Below are 16,344 nucleotides of genomic sequence, written 5' to 3'. Positions count from 1 at the left end.
GGCAGGTCGTGGGGGCAGCGCCGGAGCGGCGGTTTCCCTCGCGGGCTTTGTAATAGGCACTCCGCAGCTCCTTTACTTTAACCCTGCATTGCAGCGCGTCCCGCTCATGGCCCCTATCCAGCATGGACCTTGACACCTGCTCAAAGATATCATAATTCCTATGGCTGGAGCGCAGCTGGGACTGCACAGCTTCCTCCCCCCAAACACTAATGAGGTCCAGCAACTCGCCAGTGCTCCATGCTGGGGCTCATTTGCTACGTGGAGGCATGGTCACCTGGAAAGATTAACTGATTGCACTCCACACCTGGCTGCAGCAAACAGGAAGGGGATTTTTAAAATTCCTGGGGCACTTAAAGGGCGGGTCACCTGAGGCCAGAGCAGTACAGTGCAAACTGATGAGCAGAGTGGCTGAACAGGAATTCTGGGATATCTCCTTATTCCCTGGAGGCCAATTAAAGCGCTGGTGTGTGTCCACACCTGATGAGCAGCGCTGGATCACCAGCGCTGCAACCGCTACACCCCAACCCGACCGGGTGTACAGCCAGCGCTGCAGCCAGGGAGTTGCAGCGCTGGATGTGCCTTGCAAGTGTGGATGGAGAATAATTGCAGCGCTGGAAAGCCTCCACCAGCGCTGCAACTTGCAAGTGTAGCCAAGCCCTAAGGTGCTTAACTCTCCCTGATAACAGTGGAAGTTAGAAGCCTGAATACCTGTGTGGCCCTGGCCCTTCGTAGTTCAGCTTCAGCAGTGAAGACGTGTTCTTCTAGCTGTGTGTGTCCCAGGTTGCTGTTGGCCTACGTGGGATCAGTTAGACAAGCGTGTTGGGGACCAGAGCTATGGAGAGAGTGGAACAGGCAACAACCTGAGTGAGACTCAGTATGGCCAAGTGGAGACTCTTCTCCGGGGGCAGCGGGGTGTAAACTGCACACTTGACTGTTAGGAAAGCAGTGAGCCAAGTGGGAGCGACGGTAAAGCTCTATCTGGGTAGCAGCTTTGGGTCTAAAGTCCTGAAACCAGCCAGTGCTGTTCTCAGCTGCATGGCCTGAAACACCATTGCCATAAAACCAGAGAGAACAATATTGCTTTGTCCTGGTGCTACTACCCTTGGAATCAGTGTGTGTGGCTCCCGTGACAAAAACTAGAGTAAACACAAAGAAGGGGAGCAGAAGTGGTGCAAAAACTGGAGTTACACTGGGATAAACGGGAGTGAATCAGACCCAGTAACTGGTGTGTAGCATTTAAACATCAGTATCTAGAAGGCAGCCACTGCCTTTCCCTTTTTATTTGTATTCTATTGAATCTGCTTTTTATGAAAATAAGGGGAGAACCAGGGAGTAAAAAGAGCAAGAAGTGAAGGAGGGGAAGGAAAGGAAAGAAAGAGGGGAAGGAAAGGGCGGGGGAAGGAGAGTAACATCTCTGTTTCCATCCGCTAGGGATTAGTCAAAAGTTTCAAAAAGTTTAACCAATTTGAAAATACTTGGTCTGAGGTCCCTCTTCTCTGAAACGGTACCCGCCCTTTAACTGCCAGGTCAGCAAAGCCACTGAGCCAGGAATCTAGCTGAGCAATCAGTTGTCTGGCTAGAAGCCTGGCTCTAGAGAGCCGAGCTTTCTGTGAGTTGGAGAGTTGCCCAGCTGATGGGATAGATCCAGGGGTGAGCTGGAGCCGGTTCGCACCGGTTCGCGTGAACCCGTTGTTAAATTTAGAAGCGGTTTTAGAACCGCTTGTTAACTAGCTTCCCTGCGAGGGAAGCTTTGATGGGCTCTGCCTGGGAAGCCTGTAATTCCTCCTCCCGGCCGCCGGGGGGCGCTGTGCTGTGCTGCGAGAGCCATGTGAGCTGCCTCCTGGCCCTGTTGCTGCTCCTGCTCTTTGGACCTCTGGCCCTGGGGCTCCTGCTGCTGCCCCGTGAGTCCCCGGCTGCCTCCTGCTGCTCCCAGCCCCCCCCCCCCCGTGTGAGTATCTGCGCCCCTCCCCCGCCTTCCCTGCCCCCAGCCACCCCCTGCTACAGCCACCCCCTGCCCCCAGCAGCCAGCCCCTGCCCACAGCCAGCCCCTACCCACAGCCACCCCTAGCCACCCCCTGCCCACAGCCACCCACAGCCAGCCCCTGCCCCCAGCCGCCCCCAGCCACCCCCAGCCACCCCCTGCCCGCAGCCAGCCCCTGCCCACAGCCAGCCCCTACCCACAGCCACCCCTAGCCACCCCCTGCCCACAGCCACCCACAGCCAGCCCCTGCCCCCAGCCGCCCCCAGCCACCCCCAGCCACCCCCTGCCCGCAGCCAGCCCCTGCCCCCAGCCGCCCCCAGCCACCCCCAGCCACCCCCTGCCCCCAGCAGCCAGCCCCTACCCACAGCCACCCCCAGCCACCCCCTGCCCCCAGCCACCCACAGCCAGCCCCTGCCCCAGCCAGCCCCTGCCCACAGCCGCCCCCCTGCCCGCAGCCACCCCCTGCCCCCAGCAGCCAGCCCCTACCCACAGCCACCCCCTGCCCCCAGCCACCCACAGCCAGCCCCTGCCCCAGCCCGCCCCTACCCACAGCCACCCCCTGCCCCCAGCCACCCACAGCCGCCCCCCTGCCCGCAGCCAGCCCCTGCCCGGAGCCAGCCTCTGCCCCCAGCCACCCACAGCCGCCCCCCTCCCCCAGCCAGCCCCTGCCCGGAGCCAGCCCCTGCCCACAGCCGCCCTCTGCCCACAGCCACCCGCAGCCAGCCCCTGCCCACAGCCAGCCCCTACCCACAGCCACCCCTAGCCACCCCCTGCCCCCAGCCAGCCACAGCCACCCCCTGCCCCAGCCAGCCCCTGCCCACAGCCACCCCCTGCCCGCAGCCAGCCTCTGCCTGCAGCCCCTGCCCACAGCCACCCGCAGCCAGCCCCTGCCCACAGCCGCCCTCTGCCCACAGCCAGCCCTTGCCACAGCCACCCCCAGCCAGCCCCTGCCCACAGCCGCCCTCTGCCCCACCCTCTGCCCACAGCCACCCACAGCCAGCCCCTGCCCACAGCCACCCTCTGCCCGCAGCCAGCCTCTGCCTGCAGCCCCTGTCACAGCCACCCCCTGCCTGCAGCCAGCCTCTGCCCACAGCCGCCCGCAGCCACCCCCTGCCCACAGCCACCCGCAGCCCGCCCATCTGCATCACCTGCCCACAGCCAGCCCGTGTCACTCCCTGCCTCCAGCTAGCCCTGCCCCACGCCCCTATCTGCAGCCAGCCCCACATCCACTGGTGCCCTGCAGTTCCCAGGGCAGTAACCCTGCACACCTGCTTTAATGATGGGGGGGCAGGGAGCAGCTGGGACCCACACATGTGCACACCCTAGAGTGACCAGACAGCAAGTGTGAAAAATCGGGACGGGGGTGAGGGGTAATAGGAGCCTATATAAGAAAAAGACCCAAAAATTGAGACTGTCCCTGATCACCACCCACACATGTGAAACGGAGCTCATTTCTAGTTCAGCCCCATCTTTTTAAAAAAGAACTTTAGGTAGGGTTAAAATACATCTGTATTTTCCTGGACATGTCAGGCTTTTCGGTTCTTAATCACCTCCTGGGAAAATATGGACGTATGGTAACCCTATTGGTACAAAAAATACATGCTGTCGCACATCCCTTAAATCAGAACTTTTTATAGGGAACCCGTTGTTAAATCAGAACTTTTTATAGGGAACCCGTTGTTAAGATTTTGGCAGCTCATCACTGGATAGATCCCAAAGCACACTTCGGGGAAGTAGTTTTTAGGGAGGTTCTGTATCTATCATCATCGTAACCCTCCTGCCTACGTCTAGCTATAAGGATTGTGTCCCGGTCCCAGAACATGTGAGCCAGCCTGGCTCCAGGAGACCTACTTCTCCAGCTCCACCCATGCAGCATAACCTGTGCAGGGATCGGTGTGAATGAAATATAACTTCCTGCTGGGTCAGCCTTAATCGGAGATCAATAGCAGAGTTTGTAAAGTTTTGCAAGGTACTTCCCCATTGGCTGGCGTTTGTGCATGTACACACCATTATCCGTTTCTAATGCTAATGTGGAGTAATCATGACTAGCCCCTTGTCAAACAAACCATTATTTACCTAGTTAGTACAAAATTGTTGCCTTTTCTCTGGAATCTGAGCATTTATGTACCCATCGTTCCTAAACGCTTCTCTCCTCCTATTCCAGGCCACCCCAAGACCAAAGCCTTTATTACTCACGGTGGAACCAATGGGATCTATGAAGCTATCTACCATGGGATTCCCATGGTTGGGATTCCCATCTTCGCTGACCAGCCGGATAACATTGCTCACATGAAAGCGAAAGGGATGGCAGTGCAGCTGGATTTTAACACAATGCAAACCCAGGATTTAATCGATGCATTGGATATGGTCATTAACAACTCCAGGTGAGTTCAGTCTCTGCCTAATGGGACAGGGTTGTGGTAGCTGTGTTGGTTTAAGGATACTAAGAAGACAAGGTGGGCGAGGTGGTATCTTTTATTACCTTGTATCTCTAATGGGACAGGGTCAGTTTACTGAAACCCAGTGCTGCTGAGGCGAGAAACCCAGCTGGCTCTCTCTTCTGGGAACTCTGTCACCAAAAATGCTGAACAATCTGAGCATAAACCAAGTGGTAACCTCACAGATTCTTGCATTAAGCATGTCTCTATCTGCACAAGCAACAGCTCCTGGAAGGGGTGGGCCGGAAATCAATTTCTCTCACACTGTATTTTGTGATCTCTTTGGGAAAGATCCCTCTGAAAAGGCCTTGAGCAGCCCCTGAGATTGTGTTTTCTGCTCCCTTCTTGCAGCGAGTTCGAATGAAGTCACCCAGCCCTTTCCAATGCACACATGCGACGACAGGCAAACTTCCTTCTTGGCTAGTTTGTGACCCTGCATCTTAGCTTCCCAACTTGCTACCACTGTCCATAGGGCACTGGGGGAATTCCACCTGTCTCAAGCTGCGAAACACCAGATCAGGAGGGAAAACCCTGCAAATTATCTTCCCAGAAGTATTTTTTGCAAGGGAAAATTACAATAGAAAAAGCTGGAGGGTAGGAGTGTCTTGTGGCAAACCCTCTGAAGGAGTCTCATTATGTAATAGAAAAAGGGGCTAGTTCACCTTTTCGGCTCACTTTACATCTTGACCGAGGCCATGCCTACACTCCACAATTAAGTTGATCTAACTTATGTCAGCAGTCACCGCAGTTATTAAATCGCTTGTGTGCGCACACGCTTGGGTCCTTGTGTCGGCGGTGCGCGTCCTCAGCAGGAGCGCGTCTGTTGACTGCATTGTCAGTGTGGGGCATTGTGGGATGGCTCCTGAAAGCCGGTAGCAGTCATAGAATCATAGAATCATAGAATCTCAGGGTTGGAAGGGACCTCAGGAGGTCATCTAGTCCAACCCCCTGCTCAAAGCAGGACCAAACCCAACTAAATCATCCCAGCCAGGGCTTTGTCAAGCCTGACCTTAAAAACCTCTAAGGAAGGAGATTCCACTACCTCCTAGGTAACCCATTCCAGTTCTTCACCACCCTACTAGTGAAAAAGTTTTTCCTAATATCCAGCCTAAACCTCCCCCTCTGCAACTTGAGACCATTACTCCTTGTTCTGTCATCTTCTACCACTGAGAACAGTCTAGATCCATCCTCTTTGGAACCCCCTTTCAGGTAGTTGAAAGCAGCTATCAAATCCCCCCTCATTCTTCTCTTCTGCAGACTAAACAATCCCAGTTCCCTCAGCCTCTCCTCATAAGTCATGTGCTCCAGCCCCCTAATCATTTTTGTTGCCCTCCGCTGGACTCTCTCCAATTTATCCACATCCTTCTTGTAGTGTGGGGCCCAAAACTGGACACAGTACTCCAAATGAGGCCTCACCAGTGCTGAGTAGAGGGGAATGATCACATCCCTTGATCTGCTGGAAATGACCCTACTTATACAACCCAAAATGCCATTAGCCTTCTTGGCAACAAGGGCACACTGTTGACTCATATTCAGCTTTTCGTCCACCGTAACCCCTAGGTCCTTTTCTGCAGAACTGCTGCCCAGCCATTCGATCCCTAGTCTGTAGCAGTGCATGGGATTCTTCCGTCCTAAGTGCAGGACTCTGCACTTGTCCTTGTTGAACCTCATCATATTTCTTTTGGCCCAATCCTCTAATTTGTCTAGGTCCCTCTGTATCCTAGCCCTACCCTCCAGCGTATCAACCACTCCTCCCAGTTTAGTGTCATCTGCAAACTTGCTAAGGGTGCAGTCCACACCATCCTCCAGATCGTTAATGAAGATATTGACTAAAACCGGCCCCAGCACCGACCCTTGGGGCACTCCACTTGATACCGGCTGCCAACTAGACATGGAACCATTGATCACCACCCGTTGAGCCCGACCATCTAGCCAGTTTTCTATCCACCTTACCGTCCATTCATCCAGCCCATACTTCTTTAACTTGCTGGCAAGAATACTGTGGGAGACTGTATCAAAAGCTTTGCTAAAGTCCAGAAATAGCACATCCACTGCTTTCCCCTCATCCACAGAGCCGGTTATCTTGTCATAGAAGGCAATTAGGTTAGTCAGGCATGACTTGCCCTTGGTGAATCCATGCTGACTGTTCCTGATCACTTTCCCCTCCTTTAAGTGGTTCAGGATTGATTCCTTGAGGACCTGTTCCATGATTTTTCCAGGGACTGAGGTGAGACTGACTGGCCTGTAGTTCCCTGGATCTTCCTTCTTCCCTTTTTTAAAAGATGGGCACTACATTAGCTTTTTTCCAGTTATCCGGGACCTCCCCCGATCGCCATGATTTTTCAAAGATAATGGCCAATGGCTCTGCAATCTCATCGGCCAACTCCTTTAGCACCCTCGGATGCAGCGCATCCAGCCCCATAGACATGTGCTCGTCCAGCTTTCCTAAATAGCCCCGAACTACTTCTTTCTCCACAGAGAGCTGGTCACCTCCTCCCCATACCGTGCTGCAGAGTGCAGCTGTCTGGGAGCTGACCTTGTCTGTGAAGACAGAGGCAAAAAAAGCATTGAGTACACTAGCTTTCTCCACATCCTCCGTCACTAGGTTCCCTCCCTCATTCAGCAAGGGGCCCACATTTTCCTTGACTTTCTTCCTGTTGCTAACATACCTAAAGAAACCCTTCTTGTTACTCCTAAAAGCAGTCTCCATAAGCAATGCAGTGTCTGCGCTGACACTGCATGGACCTAATGACATCGACCATGACTCTACACTGCTCGGGGAGGGGGTGTTACTCAGTTGGCATAGAGAGGCACCTACGTCGGTGAGCGCCAAATTTAAGTGAAGATGCTTCCGCAGCTTACATTGACCTGACCCTGTAGTTTGGAGCAGGGAGTCTGGTCAGCGATCCCTTTGCTTGCAAGGTGCCCCATACTGTAGCTGTGTTGAGGAAAGCGCTGTTTCAGAATAACCACCACTTGTTTTGGTTTTCCCCCCATTTCTTCAGCTATAAGGAAAATGCAGTGAGGTTATCCGAGATTCACCACGACCAGCCCATAAAGCCTCTGGACCGAGCTGTCTTCTGGATCGAATTTGTCATGCGCCATAAAGGAGCGAAGCACTTGAGACCAGCAGCTCATGAGCTCACCTGGTACCAGTATCACTGCCTGGACGTCCTGGCGTTCTTGCTCATCTGTGCAGCAGCTGCTGTTTTCATTGCTGTCAGGTGCTGCTTGTTTTGCTGTAAGAAATGCGGTAGGATTGTAAAGAAAAAGAAAACGGAGTAGATTTGCTGTTCCCATTGGCCACACTTGTCTCTGGTTAGGCCGTGGTTCAGCCAGGTACTTCAGCTTGTTCGTGGTCCTGTCGATCAAGGCATATGCTGAAAATGAGGCGCACGCTGTAATACCCATGCGTAATCAGGGCCATGTTCTGGTGATGTATCAGGAAAGCTGCACACTTAGCAAATGTGATGTTTACAGTAATTTCCTTTTGGCTTGAATAAGAATGAATCATTAGCTTGATCCACCAATCGGACTCCTTCGGTGATTACACAGGGACTTGTCATATGCTAACTGTGGCAATGATTTTCAGAATGTAACTTTCCGGAGACTTTATTTTAAAAGGACAAAGCCCATATGTTTTAGGTCCTTTGCTGTGTCTTCCACCTGCAGGTATTAAAGTTGATTTGCCCACCCTGTGATCTGTGAGAGTGTGTCCTCACTAGATCACCCAGAACCAGAATATCTGTGTCTCTGTTGTATGGCTCCTGGAAAAGCAGACACTGACTAGTTCGGAGCTCAGATAAGTGGTCAGATGCTCCTAGAAGATGCCCACCTAACAAGGCCAAGACTTCTGAAAATAGCCATCTGCCTGTAGGTTCCTATGTCCATATTTAAGTGTCTTAATAGATAACCTGATTTTCAAATGTTCTGGGCATGCAGCAGCTCCGTCTGACTTCAGTTGGAGATGCTGGGTGCTCAACATGTTTGAAAATCAGGGATTTTTTTAGCAACCATGGTGAGGATCGAGGAATAGGCTCCTTTGAAAATCCAATGTTAGTGAGGTGTGCCACTCCCATTGAATTTCACCATACTCTCTTGGCCTCCTTTCAGAATCTCAGCCAAAGAGAAGAACTTCATGGCCTGTGTCTGAAAGCCTCATCTGGAGTATAAAATGGGAATGGTTTGTGTAGTGCTATGGGGGCTCCAATTGGATCCCTTCTGCTTTGGCTTTCGTGAAAAATCTTTCCAACATTTAATGAAACTTTATCCTGAGTTTAATTTCTGTGGGTGAAGCCACAATTTGATGGCTGAGAATTATAGCGCTGGGAATTCAGTAGGCATGTGCTAGAGCATGGGCCCAAGAAAGGGGGTGGCTGTTAGAACGGCAGCCTTCCCAGACGTGCAATTGAAGGGCAGTAACTCTATATGCTGGGAATATCAGTCTCTACAGCGTAGAACTCCCAATGGTCAAACCAGTACACAAGGGGATCCAGGAAATGGCAGACTAACTCAAGGGGTTTTATGTGCATAGGTCTGCCCCCTTTGCTCCCTAGTCCAGTGCTCAGTCTCCAGCCCCGGCCCAAAGCAACTCAGCAAGCTGAAGAAAACAGCTGCTCTGCCCAACCAAGGTGTGGAGACAGACTGGTGGGGGGAAGGCATTCCACTGTGTCCCATCCCCTCCATACACACATCCATGCATTCTTCTGGCCTGCTGTATAGGGAGTCCTGTGCTGCAGGATTCCCTCTTCCCCGTGGTCCCCCTTCTGTGGGGCATGGAGTTAGCCTTAGGGCACATGGTCTCTGTTTATCTTGCTAGCTGGCCTCCACAGCAGAACCAGCAACTTGTACATCCTGCCAGCTGCCAACGCTCCCTGAAGACTCGTATTAACGTCAGCGGGCTTTGGCGCAGGCCTTTACTGGCTTAGCTCATCGTGCCATCACTAATTCCCAAGCGTCTGCTGCCATACACAGGAGTGGTGCACCTGTGCTACAGCATTCCAGAGCTTCTGGAGAGGAGACCTGCTGAATAATGGGCCCTGTGGCTTCATTGGTCTGTAAGAGGTTGTCTTAAAATGCTCCTGGAACCGCCAAGTGGAATTTCCCTCCATAATGGGCAAACCTACTATCGGCCTAGTGGAACAACTCCTCAGCAGCTGTAGATCCGTATCAGTTATTCTGGTGAGCGCCATGAAGCTGTGCCAATTTTATAACAGCTGAGGTCTGTCCCACTTATGAGCCTGGGGCTTGCTACAGATCGTGTCTAAGAGTGCCTTTAAACTTGCCTTCATTGTCAGAGTTGGGTTGCATTTGTAAATATGATCCAGCGGCTCATAAACTAAGGGCCTCTCCCTACAGGGTACTCACACAGTAGAGACTAACGAGGATGACCACGACTCTCCTACACCTCCCTTCAGCAAAGAGTGTCGGCTAGTCTCTGGGAGACGGCGCCGCTTACTCTGATTGCATCCAGTTAGATGATCAGACTGTCAGTAGCCCACACGGAAAGGAAAGGGGAGGGAAGATGGGTTCACATGCTCCAGGACCCAGGTAGCTTCCTCGCCGGATGATGCCAGGCCGAGTCAGCCCACCGTGCTTGCGTTAGAGTAGTCCTGGTCACAAGCTTTCGCTTCACAGGGTACTCTAGTCATCTTCCGGTAACAGTCACTCACACTGGTGTACACACACACACACCAAGGCCTTTATTTCCTATTACCACGATGCATCTTTACCTTACGTCCGGACCCAATACCATGAGGCGGTATGACAACCCCTCTTGAGGCAGTAAAAACCCCTCAGCACCGGTGCATACCTAATGCATTTACCTATGCATTACCTAATGTATTTACCTATGCATTAACTTTGTTGGCCAACCCAGCAGTTCCCCAGTACTGCTATAAACTAACCTTGTTGGGGCCTTTCCCCAATACCACTTGCATCTGATCTTGCTGCACAGTCAATAAGTTCAGATGGCGTGAGCCCAACAGAGACAGACGTCCCCACGGACAGTCCTCCTCCGATACCCCAATAGAGATTTCAAAAGGTCTCATACCTCTCATGTGGCGCCATGGGGTTCGAAGGGGAACGATCCGTAGTAGCCGTCTGTGGGTCCGTGGGCGTTGCCATCCCGGACGAGCCCCCAAATTGTTGGAGAAAAACTCAGTTCTCGCTTTTTCTTTGGGTGCAGCAAAATCAAATACTTTATTATTTCTCCAGTAATTACAATAGAGGGAGGTATCAGAGGGGTAGCCGTGTTAGTTTGGTTCTATAGAAGCAGCAAAGAATCCTGTGGCACCTTATAGACTAAAAGACGTTTTGCAGCATGAGCTTTCGTGGGTGAATACCCACTTCTTCTTGCATCCGAAGAAGTGGGTATTCACCCCCGAAAGCTCATGCTGCAAAACGTCTGTTAGTCTATAAGGTGCCACAGGATTCTTTGCTGCTTCAATAGAGGGAGGGAGTATCCTAGGACACAGGGTCGCCTCAGTCCCGGACAGGTCTCTGAACTGGTAAACAATTACAGCAAGCCTTTATACCTTTGTTACAGACAATAACAAGCAATAATACAGACAATAATGAGCAACAACTGCATTTTGTTTATACATAAGCCATCCTGCTATCTTATTTTTCTCACTTCTAGGAGACGCCAGTCTACATATTTGTTCATCAGTTGCAAGGTCGTAATAACTTCTTACACAGTTCTTTCCCTCTCGCCTCACACCATCCTTGCTTCTACAAGTCTCACGTCATTAGGGTTACAGTGTGGCCTAACTCTTGCTAACTACTAGCCTGACTCTTGCTAACTGACTGACATGCATTAAGATCCCCTTCAAATCCTTGTTAATTCTTTCCCTACTTCCACAATTGTCAAAAAATTGCAGCTCACTTGCAGACAAGCTGTGGAAAAGTAATTACCTTGTTATTTGCAATAATAAAGTCCATTATTACTTTTCCGCCATTTTCCACTATCGGCCACCCGGGGCTGAGAGCAGGGGCCTGGGGCTGAGAGCAGGAACATGGGGCTGACAGTGGGGGCTCCCACTGTCAAAATCGTGGTGGAAGCCTAATATTGCGGAATCCCCAGTTTCTGCAAGTTAAGTAGGGCCTTGGCCAATACACATTATAAAAGAGCTAAGCCCTAATGGGGACACAATCATGACAACCAATCTGCAGCTGCCATCCTGTTTTCCCAATCCAGGCTAACATAGGCACCTATGGTCTCCAAACAACCATAAGCTCAGTTAACTCTTCCACTGCCTAACACATACAGTAGGACTAGTGTAAGAATCATCCCTGCTGAGAGCTGCATGGAGATCCGGTGTGTGCATCTCCCCTCCTCCACATGTAACTGGAGCTCCAGATCCTCCCTGGCACCATCCCCCTGCACTTCCTAGACTCTGCAGAGGGCTCACTGCAGGCTCTAAGATCCACACTGGGGGAGGAGAGGGCTGGAGTAGAATCAGGGAGATGCATATCATCCACCCTCCAACTCCCCAGAAGATGCCTGAAAAAAATAATACTGTTCCAGGCCATATTGACTTATCTTGGCAGCCCTTGTCCCAGGAACCTGGGAACTTCCACAGCCACAGGGGGAATCCAATGGCACTGGCAGGGGGTTCGGGTGTCCAACAAACAAGAGAAGGAATGTGGGGCCTTTGTACAGATGGCCGTGGCCTCTTGCAGATCCCCCCAGGATCGAGGTGAATCTTGTGGAATCGAAAGGTCTGGGAGATGGCAACCTTGCTCCCAATGGGGCAATTTGGGTTCATCTTCATGAGGATTTTCAGTAAACATTCCCCTGTCATGGCTATTAATGCCAGAGGGGACAATCTATGTGAGTGCAATGTTAAGTCTGAGATTTTAAAACAAAAACAGAGAGAAAACTGTTCAATTCTCATGGCAGCATAAGCTCATGTGCAAGTGAATGATAGCTAGGGTGACCAGATGTCCCAATTTTATAGGGACAGTCCCAATATTTGGGGCTTTTTCTTATATAGGCTCCTATTACTCCCCACCCCATCCCGATTTTTCACACTTGCTGTCTGGTCACCCTAATGATAGCAGGACCTTTCCTTACATGGTTTATTTACAGGCATACTCATCAGTATAGGCTGACTGCATAACAGTGGGTGATGTGACAAGTTATCGGGCAAATATGGCACAAATATGGGTTAATGAAAACTTGCAGCAGCAAAGACCTTTTCAGACTATTAACGTCAGTCTCTGGAATTTGCTAATCTCTCATGACCTCCTACACCACAAAGTAAACAAGAGTGTTATAAAGGAAACTAGAAACTCCTCTAATTACTGAAACAGCTTAAGCCACTGCTGAGTATTAGTGGGCTGAAAAGACAGAGGCCAGTACTTTTTCAACACTCTTTGTATTATGTGTTATGGTTTTCTCTATGGAGAGTGCTGCCATAATGGCTCTCTGGGTCTTTTGTGTAGTGCTGAGAGAGGCTTCTAAAATCAGTGATTGGGATGGATGTAGGAATCACTGGATGAAATTCTCAGGCCTGTGTAATGCAGCTAGTTAGATTAGATGATCATAATGATCCCTGATGGCTTTAAAATCTCCAACGCAGAAAGTAACTTTTTATTTTCAAAAGCCAGTGTGATGGGGCAAGGCCAGATGGCTACAGTAAAGTACTGAGGAACAGGTATGTTAGCCCCAGGCTAAACAAATCCCTAGCACCATGGTAACCAAATGTCAGTTTCTCCAGGTTAATCAAGGCAGGCTAATCAGGGCACCTGGGGTCAAATAAGATCTTTCTAGAAGGCAGTGGAGATAGCTACACTGATTTGGCTGCTGCAAGCCAAACGTGTAGCAGTGACGTGTGTGCATGGGGCCATGAGCCATTACCCCACCATCCCAGTGGAGACAGAGGTCCAGGGGAACCCCATTGAGGTGACAGTGGGCGTTGTTCCTAAACTCCCATATCCTGTAGTTATTGGGAGGGACTATCCAGGGTTTGATAATTTACTCCCCCCAGAGAGGCTGGAGGGAGGTGGAGACCCTGTTGGCAGCGACTCATCATTGGGGGAATGTCAACCCCCAATGTTTTCTGAGTTTTCTCAGGATCTATTGTCAGCCGCCCAAAAGGCCCGGAAGACAAAAAAAGAAAGGAAGGCCGCGAAGGCTTTGGGAACCCGGATCCTGACCCAGGGCCAGAAGACCACGCTAGTAGGTAGATGGACACGAGCAGCCATCAGAGAAACTACCAACACGGAAGGTGAGCCAGAGGCTGGCCCCGGCCGTGATGGCGACGAGCCGTTGGAAGAAGCAGAAGCCGGCCCCAGGGAGCTCAGGCAGGTTAGTCCTGGGAGAGAGACTTTCGGACGGGACCAGGCAGAGGACCCTAGATATCATAACGTCAGGAAAGAGGTGGCTGAGATAGATGGGAAAGACTGGGATACCCTATTGCCTTACCTCATGTTCGCCATCCGGGAAGTTCCACAAGCCTCCACAGGTTTCTCTCCGTTTGAACTACTATATGGGCGCCACCCCTGAGGCATATTGGATATAGCCAGAGAAGCCTGGGAAGAGGAGCCAAATCCCGGAAGGAACATAGTCGAGCATGTACTACAGATGAGGGATCGGATAGCCCAAGTTACACCCATTGTACGAGAACATTTGGAGAAAGCACAGGAGACCCAACGGACCCATTATAACCACCAAGCAAAGCTTCGACGGTTCCAAACAGGGGATCGAGTAATGGTCCTGGTGCCCACAGCAGAAAGCAAGCTGTTGGCCCAGTAGCAGGGACCAGTGATGAGCTGCCAAATTTTTAACAACGGGTTCCCTCCTTCCCAGGGCCTTCCTTAGCCATAGGCAGAACAGGCAGCCGCCTAGGGCACCACTAGGTCTGGGGGCACCGCTCTGCTGGGAGCCCGGACAGACGGGAAGCAGTGGAGCATGTAAGAGCAGGGCTGCTGAGTCCTAAAGAGAGCCGAATGCAAAACAGTCTGAGGGAGGGGATGGGCTGCTGGGGTCTCTGGGAAGGAACTCACCTGTAGGGTGACCAGATGTCCTGATTTTATAGGGACAGTCCTGATTTTTGGGTCTTTTTCTTATATAGGCTCCTATTCCCCCCACCCCCGTCCCGATTTTTCACATTTGCTGTCTGGTCACCCTAGGTGGGGGTGATTGGTACCTATATAAGAAAAAGCCCCAAATATTGGGACTGGCCCTATAAAATTAGGACATCTGGATCTGATCACCCTAGCTGGGGAGTGCGTCTCTCCCCCGGGCTGGCAGTGATCCATCTCATCCCGGGGGGAGCTGCACAGGGCAGGATGAGCTGCTGTGGCTCCATGGGTGCCCCGTCCCTGAGATCAGATGCTGTGCTAACTTCACCATGGTCATTGGGCTGGCGGTGGTGCTCATTGGCATGTGATCGGAGATGAGGGTTTGCTGCTGCTGTTGCCACTCTGCACCCCAAGAGGTGGATTTTGGGGTCCTGCAGTTTTCCACCTATCTCCTCCTCTACTGCAGCTGTTGGACCAGCAGGCTGGGGGGTGAGCCAAGCAAGGAAGCAGTACTGAGTTGCCATTTAGATTGTCATTTAACAACTTTGTTTGCCAAAAGAGCTTGCTAACAATCCTGAATTCAATTTCAATATTTTTTTTAAATCAATATCTTAGCCAAAAACAGAAAATTAAGTTGTTGGCAATTATTTGTGACAAGTTTGGTATGGGGAAGGGAGTGGGCCAGTTTTCATCAGAGAAACAAAAAATGTTGACTGACTTTCCTATAGCTCTGTTACTGCTAAATAGAGCCCTCCAACAACTGTAATATGCTCATCTCCTTACTAATGTATAGAGCAGGGGTCGGCAACCTACGGCACACGTGCCAAAGGTGGCACGTGAGCTGATTTTCGATGGCACACTGCTCTGGGGTTCTGGCTGCTGCCCCATTGCCACCCGGGGTCCCGGCTGCCAGCCCCACTCAGCACCCACTGCTGGCCTGGGGACCCCCAAGGAACCCCAGGCTGGCAGCAGGCTGAGCAGGCCGGGGGCTGATACCCTGGCTGAGCCACTGTCGGCCTGGGGTTCCATTCACTCAGCTGGTAACGGGCTGAGCAGGACTAAATTCAACGAAATAGGAAAACAAGAGCAACTAATGACAAAGTGCAAGAACCGAGAGCAGTGGTCGCCAGACGAAGGACCGTGGCAGTGGACGAGCATCAGCCGAATTTCGGCGGCATTTCAGCGGCGACGCCTCTGGATGACACTGCTTATCGGCGGCAAGCAGCGTCATCCAGAGGAGTCGCTGCCGAAATGGCGCCGAATTTTGGCGGCATTTCGGCGGATGCTCATCCACCAGCCAGTACGCAGGTGCACTGAGAGGCCCCTGTGGGCGCCATGGCACCCGCAGGCACCGCGTTGTGGACCCCTGACCTAGAGAGCCTCCTGAAGCACGGCGATCGTTTTAAATGGACTTGAACTGTATGAAGAATTGAGGACACTGTCATCAATGTTGCCACATGCAAAATCGATAATGGACATTGTACAGTTTACTCATACCAGCAAACTTGTTGACATATATCCTAATGTGTACATTGCCACTCGTATTCTACTGACAATTCCTGTAACAGTAGCATCAGGAGAACGGAGTTTCTCAAAACTAAAGCTCATTAAAAACTATCTCCACTCTACAAGGAGTCAGGAACACTTGACTGGTCTTGCTATTCTTGCAATCAAACAAGACATCACTTTGTCTTTGTCATACAATGACATTATTACTGATTTTGCAGCCAAAAAAGCCAGAAAGATGCTTTTAATTAAAAACTAATCCTTGTTTCAATACCTCTTCATAGAAATTGCCAATAAAATGTTGACAAATTAAAAAAATTATATTATTTGCATCATTCTGTCAAACCAGAATTTTTTCTATAGTGCTACTTCTTTAGTGCTAGTCCATCA

The 16,344-nt window shown here is 51.2% G+C and overlaps 1 protein-coding gene across 7 annotated transcripts in view; it reads left to right on the top strand.

The window, feature by feature from the left end:
- Window positions 1-8,117, top strand: part of LOC123371282 (UDP-glucuronosyltransferase 2A1-like) — a 50,926-nt gene extending 42,809 nt beyond the window's left edge. For all 7 annotated transcript variants that reach the window (XM_045018693.1, XM_045018691.1, XM_045018688.1 and 4 more), the window contains 2 exons: window positions 4,146-4,365; window positions 7,425-8,117. In XM_045018693.1, the coding sequence (XP_044874628.1) occupies window positions 4,146-4,365; window positions 7,425-7,704 (500 nt within the window). In that variant the 3' untranslated portion in view covers window positions 7,705-8,117. The remainder of the gene's footprint in view (window positions 1-4,145; window positions 4,366-7,424) is intronic.
- Window positions 8,118-16,344: the final 8,227 nt, after the last annotated feature.

The sequence above is a fragment of the Mauremys mutica genome, chromosome 5 (assembly GCF_020497125.1).
Source record: "Mauremys mutica isolate MM-2020 ecotype Southern chromosome 5, ASM2049712v1, whole genome shotgun sequence".
Taxonomy (NCBI): Eukaryota; Metazoa; Chordata; order Testudines; family Geoemydidae; genus Mauremys; species Mauremys mutica.
This window is presented reverse-complemented; position numbering and strand designations above follow the sequence as displayed.